The following is a 13,492-nucleotide window of genomic DNA, read 5'->3' as shown; positions in this document are numbered from 1 at the left end:
TTCCTTCTAGGTGTTTCTGCTGTTAGTGAATCTTTTGTTTGCCCATTCCAATGGGGGTACTCCAAAAGTGGCGCTCCACCGGTTCCAGATCTTTTCATTTAAACTTTGTATACTTAAACCCTCTTGGAGTCCTCAACTGTTCATCGGAACCGACACATCAGGATGCTGGGCCTAACAACTGGGGCTGTCCACCTGTCCCTGCACTAATATCCCCTGCTTCTACCCTCTATGTCCTTGCTCCGCAAAACACCTCAATAGAAAACTCATCCACCACCCTCCAGTGATCGGGTGAGACAAGCATATGGACAGTCAAGTTATCAGGTGTCAAACCCACGTACCAGCATGATTTTGGTACTCAGCCCACTCCGGACAGTGGAACAACCTTATTCCACTGTATCCTCTGCATGGCAAAACATACTTCTGTGGGAGTCTCACCTTTCTATCTTAAATAGGAACACGTCAAAATTCCTGTGGCCTGTAAACATCTTAGTTGTATAGAAATTTACCTCCCCGTGCTTTCTGTTATACCATGCTTCTAGATTGGTGATTAACTGTTTTGTCCATTGTGACTTGTCACCTTTCTGCCATTTGTCCCGCAGTTATTCAGGGTAGCTATCATCGCCTTGGACTTACTCGTGCCTTCATGTCTATCTGCAATTTGACTGCGGGAACAGACGCCAACATGCACGCCACCTCATAGAACACCATACAATAGGCCAATACCACACCTAGCAAGGATCGTCTTTGGACATGCTGCAGTCTTGCAAGGTTCCTTGCAGTGTAACCCCAAATAGGAGCCACATACAACATAGCAGAAGTTATAACTGACATAATCAACCTGCGTTTAGAAGATCTAGGTGTTACCTGCAAAGTCACCAGCAGTTTCAGAGGCCCAAGAGTCCTTTCCGCCCTCCTTTACATGGTCACTAATTTACATGCTCGGTCAATGATGAACCCCCAGATATTTAATCTTGCTTGTATTTAGTGATCACCCACTTGCAAGACTATGGGTCCCACTTTCTTCCCGTAAGGGTGATATATTTGCATTTGTATGAAGCGTGCTCGAGGCCATGTTTGCTCATCCAGGCATTGATTGTCGCAAGGGCCACGTTGCAACGTTCTTCAACCTCACATTCTTTTCTACTACTTACAAGGACTGTAAGATCATCAGTGTAAGCGATAGTCTCAGTGACCTCTGGCAAATGCAGGTTGAGCACCCTCTCGTAAACCAAGACCCAGAGTAGGAGGCTCAGGACCCCCGCTGAACGTCTGGAAACATAAATGGCTCCCTTTTGTGTCTGTCGTGAGTCACCTGTCCCTGAGGTATTCTCTTATCTGCTTTTGAAGATACCCACTCGCAGATCACCGTATAAACAATAAACATTCCATTACCGATGTTAATAATAATTTAGAAATATTAAAAATTAAAAAAGGAAAAATAAATAAAAATGAGATATTTTGGAAAAATATATATATATAAATATAAACAAAAATTCAACTTGATCAATTCACAGACAAATTTTGAAGAAGACACTCGTAAATGCTGCAAGAGGTAGCAGCACCTTCATAGATATGTAATAAGATATTTATTGTTTAGTACTCCAGTATTTGACTGGCCACATACATGTTTAAATATTTGTTTTATTTTGTTTTTTATTATATTTTATTTAATGGCTTCATGTACTCTTGTATATGATTGGAATTTTAATCTTTTAATATGTAATGGTATATGAATCACTTGACTGATTATACAGGATTCTGCTAAGTACTTTCGTAAAAAAAAATATAAATATACAAATAAGGCAAGAATTTTCTTATATCTATAATTGGGTGGATTGAGTTGAATTATATATATATATATATAAATATTTGTTCATTTGATTCATGAGAATTTGTAAGTTGGTAGCATTTCTGCTTTTTATCCAGCAAGATGTAAATTTTATTTATATTATTCTTTTCTTTTTTTTTGCAGTAAAGTAACTATTGGAAATGAAGAATTTGTTTCTGGTAGTTATGTTCTTGTTGAACCAAGCGATTCTGGAATCCCTATGTATATAGGTTGTATTATTTATATGTGGCAAGATAACTTCACAAAAGAAAAACATTTTCATGCGCAGTGGTATTGGTAAGTTTCAATATACGTAACAATTGTGTGCTTAAGTCAGATTTAATATAAGAGGTTATCCAGAAAGTAAATTTTGCAGGGCTATTAAAGAAAGATTACTCAAGTAAAATCTTTATTGCTCTTTGAAATACAAATCTTACTCTATTTTTGTACATAGTTCCCACCATTTTTGAGGTATTTATCACAGCAAAGCAGCAGAAGTTGTACCTTTGTAATAGAATGATGCCACCTGCAACATAAGCTACTTATTAATGACTTGTGTGATCTTGTCATCACTGTGTAACTTCTGGCTAGCAAAGAAAGTTTAAAGACAGGAACAGGTGATAGTCACTTGGTGTTGTACTTCAATGATAAAACTGTTCCCATCTGAAGGTTGTGAGGAGACATTGTACACAAGGTAGCAGCAGTGTACATAATAATACATGATAATTCAGTGTACATGATTAGCAGTTTATTCATGATAAGCAGTGTACATGATAATTCAGTTTCTCAGACAATTTCTTGTAGAAGCAAACTAAATTTCTGTAAAATGCATGGAAAGAAATGTGTTAGTGAATCATCTGTTTTTTACTTCTTCATCAAATCATTGTAATCAAAGATGGCCATCCAGTTTATTTCAATATGAACACTATAATGTCCTTCATTAAACAAATGCACCAATTCTGTACTATGGAATGACTCATTGCATTTTCTCCATAAATTTTACAAATCTGATTGTGAATTTCAATTAGTTTAATTTTCCTTTCATTCAAGAAACATATAACAGATTGATTTTCACATGCGGCAGTTCTCAATTTTCTTAAACATTGTAAACACACACTAAGCATACAAACTAGCCAAATGAATAGGAATGGCATCAGTTCCTTAATAACATATCAGGTAGTACTGCGTGTGTATATAGAATTGTGATCATAGTGCTGCATTGGCATAATTAGAAGCAGAACTTACTTTCTGGATATACCATGTATTTTGTAATGTGTTATTTCATATCCCATGGTAATGTTTGATAAATATTTCAAATTATGATTTGTTGTTTGGAAAATTTTTATTTTTCTTTAAAAATTAAGTAAAAATGTAAAATAATTACTTTTTAATAAAAATAAAATATTACTAAATAAAAGTAAAAAACTTTAAACAATAATATAAATAAAAATTATTAAATAATTACTGAATTTATTTAAATAAATAAAATAATATATATATATGTTTTAATTTTATAAATTTGTATTTCTTAGATAAACATTATTTTCTCATTTTAATTTAATGAGTTTTGTATTTAGATATAAAAGGAGCAAAAAGTAATTGAAGTAACATCTTTTGTTCACCAAATAAATCAATCTTTTGTTGTCTGTTTTAAAATACTTATTCTGATTTAGCAAAAATAAAGTTCAGTTTTAATAATTTCTTATATTCTAATAAAAGAAATAAACAAGGAACCTAAATTCTAAAGAAGATTAAAAAATCTAAAAGTAAGGTAATATATATTCTGTGGGTAGAATTTTTGATGTCAGTAAAAGATAATTATAATGTAAAAAGTGTAGTAGTATGTGATTTTTGTATTTATTTTAATTAGTTTATTTCATTAGAAGAATTAAACACGAATAATATGATAAACAACCTGACATCAATTTGATTGTGATGATATAAGGAGATATTTGTTATTTAGTTACAGTTAGATATTTGGTTAGATTATAATTTTCTTTATGTTACTTTTACTGCTATTAAGTTAGAGTAGAGCATTTAGTATATCAGTTAGAATTGTCTATCTTTTACGTAGTGCTATTCTAGCATTTATATTTTGTCATTCATCTTAATGTGCTAGTAGGAATGGCCTATCCAAAATATCTATTTCTATTTCCCATTCTTCACACCTCTGGTAAATTTTAATGTTAAGTTATGTAGTTTGGGATTTTCTACTGTGTTTGTGTAACAAGGTGAGTTAAGATGCCCTGGATGTTTTAGTTATAGTGTTTTGTCATGATAATCTTTCTTTGAGGCTGAAATTTTTTTTTCTAATAATAACAAAAATTCTGATGATATTGTGGATTATGTTTTCTATACCACTGAGGCATGGTTCCATTTATTAGTGTATGTGCACATACAGAACTCATGTTTATGGTCTATCAACAACCAACACACATCCATATATAAAATTTCTCTACATAACCAAAAGATTGGGATGTGTAATACTGTAACCAGGAGAACAGTCAGCCCAATATTCTTTGCAGAAACTATAAATTCAGTTCATTCGTTATTTGAAATCATTCACAGTTCATAAGATAACTAACTGAGAACGAAGTTAATAATGTTTAAATTCAACAAGATGAAGCAAAACAGGCAATTTTAAAAATTGGTTTTTTATTGAAGTAAAACAGATAAAAAAAGACAGAAAATAGTTAGGTTCTTTCTGTATTTATAAACATTCCTAATATACCAAAACAAAAAAGTAAAATACATGAAATGATAAATGGTAATTAAAACCTCAGTTACAGTAATTGTTTGAAATTCCCTCCTGAAAGAAGAGAGATAGGTAAATAAACCACTGTACCAATCTTTTACCTTGAGAAAATATAATTAAATTGCTTTTTGTTTCATCCTTCCAGGACCAATAGGTTTGCGCACCATAACAAAAATGACCACCACAGGTAAACTGCTTAAATAAAACATTTAAAAAACTAGCTTTAAGGTCTTGGGGACATGTAGGAAACAATTTTTTTTGAATTGGTCAAGCAACTAGCTTATGTTTTTTTGGAACATTTCAAATGGATTGATCCTATAATATTACACTTCCTTTATATGTATGATAATTTATGTCAACTGTTACAACTGAAGTATACGATTTTCATTGTTGACCAGCTGTTAGTATATCAATCTATACAATAAAAGTTTTTAAATTATTTTTTAAGTAACATACGTTTCAATTTAGTTTTTCACCAATTATTTTATTTTAGCTTTGTAAATTATTGAATATGCACAGCTAGAATATTATTTTATAACTTTTATTTTTAAAAAATTATTTTTAGAAAATAATGTGTTTTTTATTTTTTCTATTGTCTATTTTTTCTGTTTATCTTCAATAAAAAACAGATTTTTTAAAGTCTTTATTTATTTTTTATTGGCTGTGTTTACATTAATTTTCTCAGAATTAAATTCTCTACAAGTTTTGTTACTAAATCTTCCGCATTTATTAGTAATTTAACAAAGCTATTGTACTATAAACCTAGCAAAAACTTGTTTTTAGCACTGAATTTTGTGTTTTACATTTTTTATCTTGAAAACTAATGCAGTTACAGCTCTATTTTATCCTATTTACCAGCTGACATTATACAGGGAACCACCAACTCTACTCCTTAATTTGGATCAAAAATTACAGTAGGGATTCTTTTTATTAGAAGAGCTGAACTCTGGGAGAAACTTTCGCTAGTCTTAACTCGAAAACAAAGTGTCACCAGAATTATGTTTTTATGAACTTTTTTCATTATTTTCACCAATAGAACATGTCCTGAAAGTCTCTTCATGGGACATGCTTACTAGTTCATGACAAGGTATATATTGCGTTTTGAAAGCATTGTTTATTTCAGGGTCTAAGAAATTTATTTTTGTAATATTGCTCTTATTTTTTTTTTTTGCAGTCGTGGATCTGATACCGTTTTAGGTGAGACTTCTGATGTTCAAGAATTATTTTTACTTTATGAATGTGAGGATCTACCATTGACTGCTGTGAAGTCATTTGTTAAAGTTGAAAAACTGTCTATGTCGTCTGATTGGGTTCAAGAAGGAGGTAAACCTCTCAATGAACTTACATCTTTTAAAGGTGAACATGATGAAAAAACTTTCTTCTATCAAAAAAGGTTTGTATTTAGATTTACTGTTAAGAATTATTTCAGTAAGTTTTATTGTTCTAAGCTAAACTACCTTACACTTTTTTGTTATAAAAATAATGTCACCAGTTAAAGGTTACATCTAGCAAACAATTTTAAGGCTAGCAAAAAGAGCTGCTTTTTTGTGGTATATTTTTTAGTGGTGGTTTGCAGTAAGAGGAGGCAAACACTGGAATATCTGCAACACTAATTTATTTTTCATACTGAAATTTATTTAATCTATATAATATTTGAAGGCCTCACTTATTATATCTCCTAAATCCTGAATTTAGAAACCTAAAAGTAGAATGATATGTTTTTCACATTGGTTGTAAAGCTCTCAGTTGTTTTTCAAACCAAAGAGAAAATTTTGTATTTTCCAATTGTTCAGATCCAAGGTGAATTAAAATTCATAATCAGAAAAATCAGAGGGTGTTGGAAGTTGAAAACATTTAAAATAGTAGAATATTAAAATAAAATGGTCAAAATTGTTTGCATTTAAATCCTATTAATTTCTCTACTCAATAATTTTGAATAACAGACTACTGAGTAGTTTTGAGTTCAAACTACATACAATACTGAAGTACTGTACACTACAACTATAAATTTATTTCTGTTAACCATTTGAATGCAAACAGTTGAAATATTTACAAACTTTTATTTAAGTTTGCTGTTTAAAATTAAAAATAGTTTTGTATTTTTTTATTTATTGTAATACTATGCAGCTGTGACTTAGAGAAAGTTCGTGTTTTTATTTGTTATCTTTTTTCACACTTCATATTTCTACTAGCATAATTGTAATTGATTTGAATGTTATTTTCTGCCATTCCTAGCATTGTTACTCTTCCATTTATAATTCATGCGTTTCGGTGTATCTTCATTTTCAAAACTTTTTATCACTGAATCTTCTTAAGTTGGGATAAATAGTGATGTTAAGCTCCTCCCACTCACCATCTCTACTGTCATGGCCTTTTCTGCTTTGTCCTTCCACTCTAATGGCTATACTTTTTTCTTGTTTAGCCTTCGGGAATCACCGTCAAGTATTACTTCAGAGGATGATATATATGAGTGTAAGTGAAGTGTTGTCTTGTACAGTCTCAGGTTGACCATTTCTGAGATATGAAGTTAATTGAAACCCAACCACTAAAGAACGCCAGTATCCGCGATCTAGTACTCAAATCTGTATAAAATTAACTGTCTTTACTAGGATTTGAATGTTGGAACTCTTGACTTAAAATCAGCTGATTTGCAAAGATGCATTCACCACTAGACCAACCCAGTGGGTTGGTTATACTTTCTTGAAACTAATCTTTCTGATTCTTCATTGTAACAATTTGAAATTTTTAAATATTACATCTAATTAATGGTTTATTTGTTCATTAATTATCTCCTGTTCTTTTAATTTTAGTTTGAATATTTCTGTGTTTTTTAGAATATTTAAATGTTTTCCTTTTTCTGCATAATGTAATATTTTCATTGATTTTATTTTATTGAGAATATGCCCTTTTTCTGTCAGATGTGTTGCATAATTTGAGTTATTTTTTTATTTATATGATCTCATATTCATTAAATATTGTTTTAAATATTTGTCCCGTTTGTCCTATATACGTCATGTTACAATCACATTTTATTTGGTACATTCCACTTTGTCATAAATGTTTTTTTTTTCTATATTATTTCTAAATTTATTCCTGCTTGTTTTATTTATTGTAAATGCTATATTATGTTATAGTTCTTAAAAATAAAAGCCTTTAGTTTTTATATTACTTATCCCGTGAATGTAAATTTTGCCCATTTTCATTTTTCTTTTTCTTCTTTAGGCCTATTTTCATTACTTTTTGCTTTTTTATCTTTAGAGAATACTAAAAGGAAACTTACAAAAGATAAAAAAGCAAAAAATGAACGACAGGCCAAAAGAAGAAAAAGGAAAATGAAATTGGACAAAAATTACATTTACGAAAAAAGAAATATATAAACTTAAGAATTTTTTTGAGAAATAAATAGTCCAGTTCTGTACTCAGGTTCTAACTCTTAGCAAAACTATATTTCTCTATTTATAGAGGTGTATTGTGTTACATTATAGGTATCTGAATAAATTGAATTGATTGTAACATAAATATAGCATTTACCACAAATAATACCATCAGGAATAGATATAGAAGTAATATAGAAGAAAAAGACAGTTACAACAAAATTGGAGTGTACAAAATAAAATATGATTGTAACATAACGCATATAGGATAATAAACAGGCCAAAAATTTAAAACAAAATTTAATAAATATATAAGATTATATAAATACAAAAGAGAATTCAAATTATGCAGCACATTTGATAGAAAAAGAACATATTCCCAATGAAATGATAAATTCCATGAAAATATTATAGTATGCAGGAAAAGGAGAATGTTTAAATATGCTAGAAAACACAGAAGTATTCAGAAAAAAAGGACAGGACATAATTAATGAACAAATAAATGCTCAATCGGATGAAATACTTAAAAAATTTCAAATTCTTTCAAGTCAGAAGGATTAATTTGAAGAACTAGTATAAATAATAAAATAGGCAGGGACAAAGCAAAAGAGACCATGATAAAAGGGATGGGGAGTGGAAGGAGCTTAACATTGCTATTTATTCGACGATCTTAACTTAGGAAGAATCAGTTTAAAAGTATTATTGAGAATGGAGGTGTTCCAAAATGTGTCAATTACAAATGGTAGAGAGACAATGCTAGTAATCGCAGAAAATAACACTCAAATCAATACATGTTTTTAGTAGATCATTTTTATATTGGATTATTTTCATCAAAAATTGAAATTTTGCTGTTAATTGAAGTTAACTTGTCCAGGAGAACTAGACTAATGCCATCAGTTTAATTTCTCAATGAATTGCTCATGCTAAAAGATATATGAGTGAAGGTAATTGACTTATTTTTCCAACTACAACTGATTAATCAATACTCTAGACAAATATGTTGGTTTACATATAAATGTTGTTGACAAGTGATTGATCCTCGTGTTGCACCTGTGTGACTGCTAGTATCTTAAAACTTATAATAAAACGCACAATAGAAAAAACCCTCTTTCCCTGAACTTTATAATACCATTATTAATACAAGTCCTACAGTTTTTTACTAGTAATTACTTGACTTATATTAAATAATGCTTGTATGTCTGTAATGGATGTAGACAACTTAATAAAAGAGGCAAAGGTCACGCCCAGAAAAGTCTTCATCCCCAAGAATAGCAATCATCTCATGCTAGGCTGTAATTAGGAAAGTGAACACTTCCTCATATCTTGTTCAGAGAACCAAATATACTGTTGTACATCAACATGCCAAACTTGCTGATATGAAAGAGATATTTATCCCCCCTACATGTGACATCATCAGTTTTCATGGGAGTGGCTCTGTAATGATCATTACTCAAAGAAAATAATTCTGATTACTGCTACTTGAGGTTCAACTGAATTGAATACTTCAGTCAGTATTACAAAATAATGTAAATAATAATAGGCTAATAATATTATAATAATAGACTCAGAAATTAATGGGCTTGAAGGTAGTTTTTCATGGTAGATAAAGATTTAAGATTGTGAAAAGTGAATTATTTTCTAATTCTAAAGAAAAGATTGTTATTATAAAAAAAAAGATCATAATTCTAAAGCATGTACTGAAGCACAGTAGTGAATACAGTTCAAGCTAGGTAGAGTGTAGTTTCCCTTTGTGTCATCTTGCAGCAAGATGTGATGTTTTTCTGCAACTTACTACTCATGTTATTTGGTCTGTTGAGGGTTGTTGATATTTCTTATATTTTCAAAAAGATTTAGAAAATTAAGAGTGATTTTATAATTTTGACTTTAATTAATATTTTGCAGCCTTTCACATCTTGATTGATAAAATACATTTATTTCATTATTAAAGTGATGCTATTTATATCTTATAACAATTGTTTTCTTTGTATTTGAATAAAACTTTTATCACATTTATAGGTATGATCCTGAGCATTGTCGTTTTGAAGATTTGGAAGAAGATCTACCATGCCGAAGAAAAGAAACTGAACATAGGTAAAATAATTTTATTGTTGATGATAATGTTAATCTGAATTTTATTAGATTGTGATTATTATATCACATCTAACCAGAAACAATCTGTTGTAATCATATTACTTTTATAGCCATTATGTGACTTCGTTATATTTAAATTAAAAACATCGTATTTTTGTGTGTGAAACATAGAATTAACTATGTATAAAAAAATCATAATATTGTCTAATGTAATTCTTAAAGCCACAACATCAATGAATTGGGAGATTAGTCTACTGCAGAGTAATAATATGTATACAGATGATATATCATTCATCTGTTATGATAAAAGTTGACATTGACCTACCCAAAATATGAATGCATTGACTTATGCAAAATAACTTTCAGTCCAGTCATCTTATGTGTGTCTAACTAGATATTGGCTGATTTAAAAAAAAAGAACTGGTCTTTAATTTCTTAACAACTTAATAAGCAAGAACACAAGATAATATGCAAATGTTTTCTTAAGTTTCTAGGTTATCATTAGTAAATATTTATCATGGTGGTAAATATATCTATGATTTATACTTGGCATCTATTTTATATGCTTAAAGAAAAATTGCATTAATGCATGATAAAGAAGTTTAGCAGTTAATGATGGTTAGGTATTGGATACAGGATTGTTTTATGGAGTGGCTCATTATATTTTGATGTAAAAAGAATTTTTAAAATTCAGTCATAATATCACTGTGACTATTAAATACGGGGTAAGCAACTTAAAACTGAACCGAGCTGGCTTGAACTGCAGTTATGTATTTGTCGCCTTTAACATAGCTACTGTCACTGCTATTACTAGTGCCTCTATTGGTATTGGTATTGTGTACATTACTATTCTCATCTATTAATGTCAGTTGTAAACTGTACATGTTTCAATGCAGTACAGATATTTTTTTTTTTGTGCAACTGTGTTTTCTAGTCTTATTTGATCGAGAAAAGAGTTGCTATAGTTGAAGTTTACGAGGTGTGGCTATTAAATAATGAGACTAATACTGCTACAGAAGAACTGTGTATGCACCAAATTTGTACGACCGACAGCTGTGTAGCATGATGCCTTCTCTTTCAATTGTTGCCACTCCAGTTTCTGTAGACATATTAGTCTGGCCGTGGCCTTTGTTTGGATAACATCTGTTTTTTTGTTTTGCCGAAAAAAATGATAAGTGTTTTATTAGAGCAAAGAATTGTTCTGAAATTTCATATGAAACTTGGAAAAACTGCTACTGAAACTTATCTTTTATTAAAAAAAAGTATATGGCAGTGAATGTTTATCATGTGTACAGGTTTTTGAGTGGTTTAAGCATTTACCACTAAATGAAGACGTTGAAGATGCTTGCTCAGGATGCCCTTCTATGTCAAAAACAGATAAAAATGTTGAAAAAATTTGTAATCTGATCCGATCTGACCGTCGGTTAACTATTCTTGTCTTTATTCAGGGTTCTTGCCCAACTCTGAAAAAATAGGAAAAAATGACGAATTGTCGAAGTACAAGTCATGGGTTCTTCATCAGGGCAGTGCACCAGCTCACAGTGCATTGTCTGTCAAGACATTCCTAGCCAAGTATAACATCGTAGTGTTAGACCATCTGCCTTATGCCTGACCCAGCACCATGTGACTTTTGTCTGTTCTACAAGGTCAAATCTGCATTAACAGGAACAAGATTTCAGATTGTTGAAGCTATAAAAAAAAAGCGGCATGTGTCATGAAAGAGCTCAGAGAAGAGGACTTCCAGCACTATTTCGAACAATAGAAAATTTGCATGGAGCATTATAGGGATAGAGGAGGGTGTATATTGAAGGGGATAATAACCAAATATGTATAAATTTAAAATAAAATATTTTGTAGCATTAGTCTTGTTATTTAATAGCCACACCTCATATATGTGTTCTGGATCTTTTCAAGAAAAGTGTCAAATATTTTCAGGAAAATCTCCAAATGCCAGTTTCTTAGTAAGAGTAGCATACACAATTTAGTTAAAAAATGGCATGCAGTGGTTGGTTTCAAATGCAAAACAAAACAGGCAATCTTTCTGTTATGACTTCATAAGCCATAGCCAATATTAAAAAAATTTCTGTCAGTCTGAAAAAATCTATATGTAAATTACCACTACAAATTAGTGTAAAATACACATTTGCTTTAAGATTTTTTGTGGTTTAAATTTGAAATCTTATTTTGTAGCAACTTAAGTGAACTAACTGAAATGATTTAATTATTGTAACATTGGCTTTTCAAAAACATTGTCAGTGAACAGATAGTTCTGATTTCATGTCAGACAAAGCACAGTTTCATTTATTTGTACATGTTAATTTACACAATATTAGGTACTGAATCACTTAAAATCCTCACCAGATGTTTGAGCGTCCATTTCACAATGGAAAACTTGGTGTATGGTGTGCTGGTTTCTGGTAATATAATGTGGGGCCAATATTTTTTGACCAGATTGTCAGTAAAAAAGTGTACTGTACAAATTCTGAGGAATTTTATGCTGTGTAGACATGTTTTGAAAAAGATGTTGAGGTTCTTCCAACAAGATGAGCAATGTACCACACATCAAATGAATCGCTAGCAAGTGTTCATGGTGCTTTTGCAGAATGAACTGTTAGCAGAGGGTGTTGGCCTCTGCAATTCCCAGATTTGTCTAATTGTGATTTTTTTTCTGTTAGGGCTGTTTGAAGAATGGAGTTTATAAATCAAATCCCCACAGAATCATTGAACTGAAGGTGAACATTCTAAAAGAAATCAATGGCATTGACAACAATGTTTTGCATCAGGAGACTCAATATTATCACTTGAGCACAAAATTGCGTTGTTGCAAATGGTGCTCACTTTGAACATCTTTTGTAAAAATATGGTAAAAGTGTAAAATTTTACTAATATAAATACAGAATTTCATGTAATTTATGTTTTCATCTCATTCATAAAATGTAGCTTGTTGCAATTATGTTTAACCTGCACAGACATCAGAGCTATTTACTTTTCCAAGGTATGAGTATGTTGGCTTATTTACATGCAGTTGATACTCACCTGTGGCCCTTAAAGAGTGCCTGATCACACGTGAGTAATTGCTGGCCAGTATTGCTCATTCATATAACATCTGAATTTTTACCGTGTTTTCTCGTAAATTGTCTGTAGAGCCAATAAATAAAAGTATTTACAAATTTGTTATCTTGTAGATGATAGAAAAATTTTCAGTACTCCTAGAAATATTAAAAAGACTCATTTGAAGTAGATGCATTATAGTGGTTTCAATTTTTATACTACGCTGAAAAAATTTATTCAATAGAAATAATGTTATTAAATACTTAATGAAAAAAAATTGTAATTTTAGGTTTTGCCCATCCTGTGAGAAGATTTACATACAGCAAAAGAATGAGATGCCTATTGTAGATGAAAAACTTGATATAGTAGGAGAAAATAAAGAGGTAGTTATTG

At 30.7% G+C, this 13,492-nt stretch overlaps 1 protein-coding gene across 1 annotated transcript in view; it reads left to right on the top strand.

Moving 5' to 3' along the window:
- Window positions 1-13,492, top strand: part of LOC142319205 (DNA (cytosine-5)-methyltransferase 1-like) — a 93,633-nt gene that overhangs the window by 45,473 nt on the left and 34,668 nt on the right. Inside the window, exons 12-15 of the mRNA XM_075356215.1 lie at window positions 1,973-2,125; window positions 5,758-5,976; window positions 9,974-10,048; window positions 13,389-13,482. Of these exons, the coding sequence (XP_075212330.1) occupies window positions 1,973-2,125; window positions 5,758-5,976; window positions 9,974-10,048; window positions 13,389-13,482 (541 nt within the window). The remainder of the gene's footprint in view (window positions 1-1,972; window positions 2,126-5,757; window positions 5,977-9,973; window positions 10,049-13,388; window positions 13,483-13,492) is intronic.

The sequence above is a fragment of the Lycorma delicatula genome, chromosome 2, assembly GCF_047948215.1.
Source record: "Lycorma delicatula isolate Av1 chromosome 2, ASM4794821v1, whole genome shotgun sequence".
Lineage (NCBI taxonomy): Eukaryota > Metazoa > Arthropoda > Insecta > Hemiptera > Fulgoridae > Lycorma > Lycorma delicatula.
Note: the sequence above shows the minus strand (reverse complement) of the source record. Positions and strands in the feature narration are given on the sequence as shown.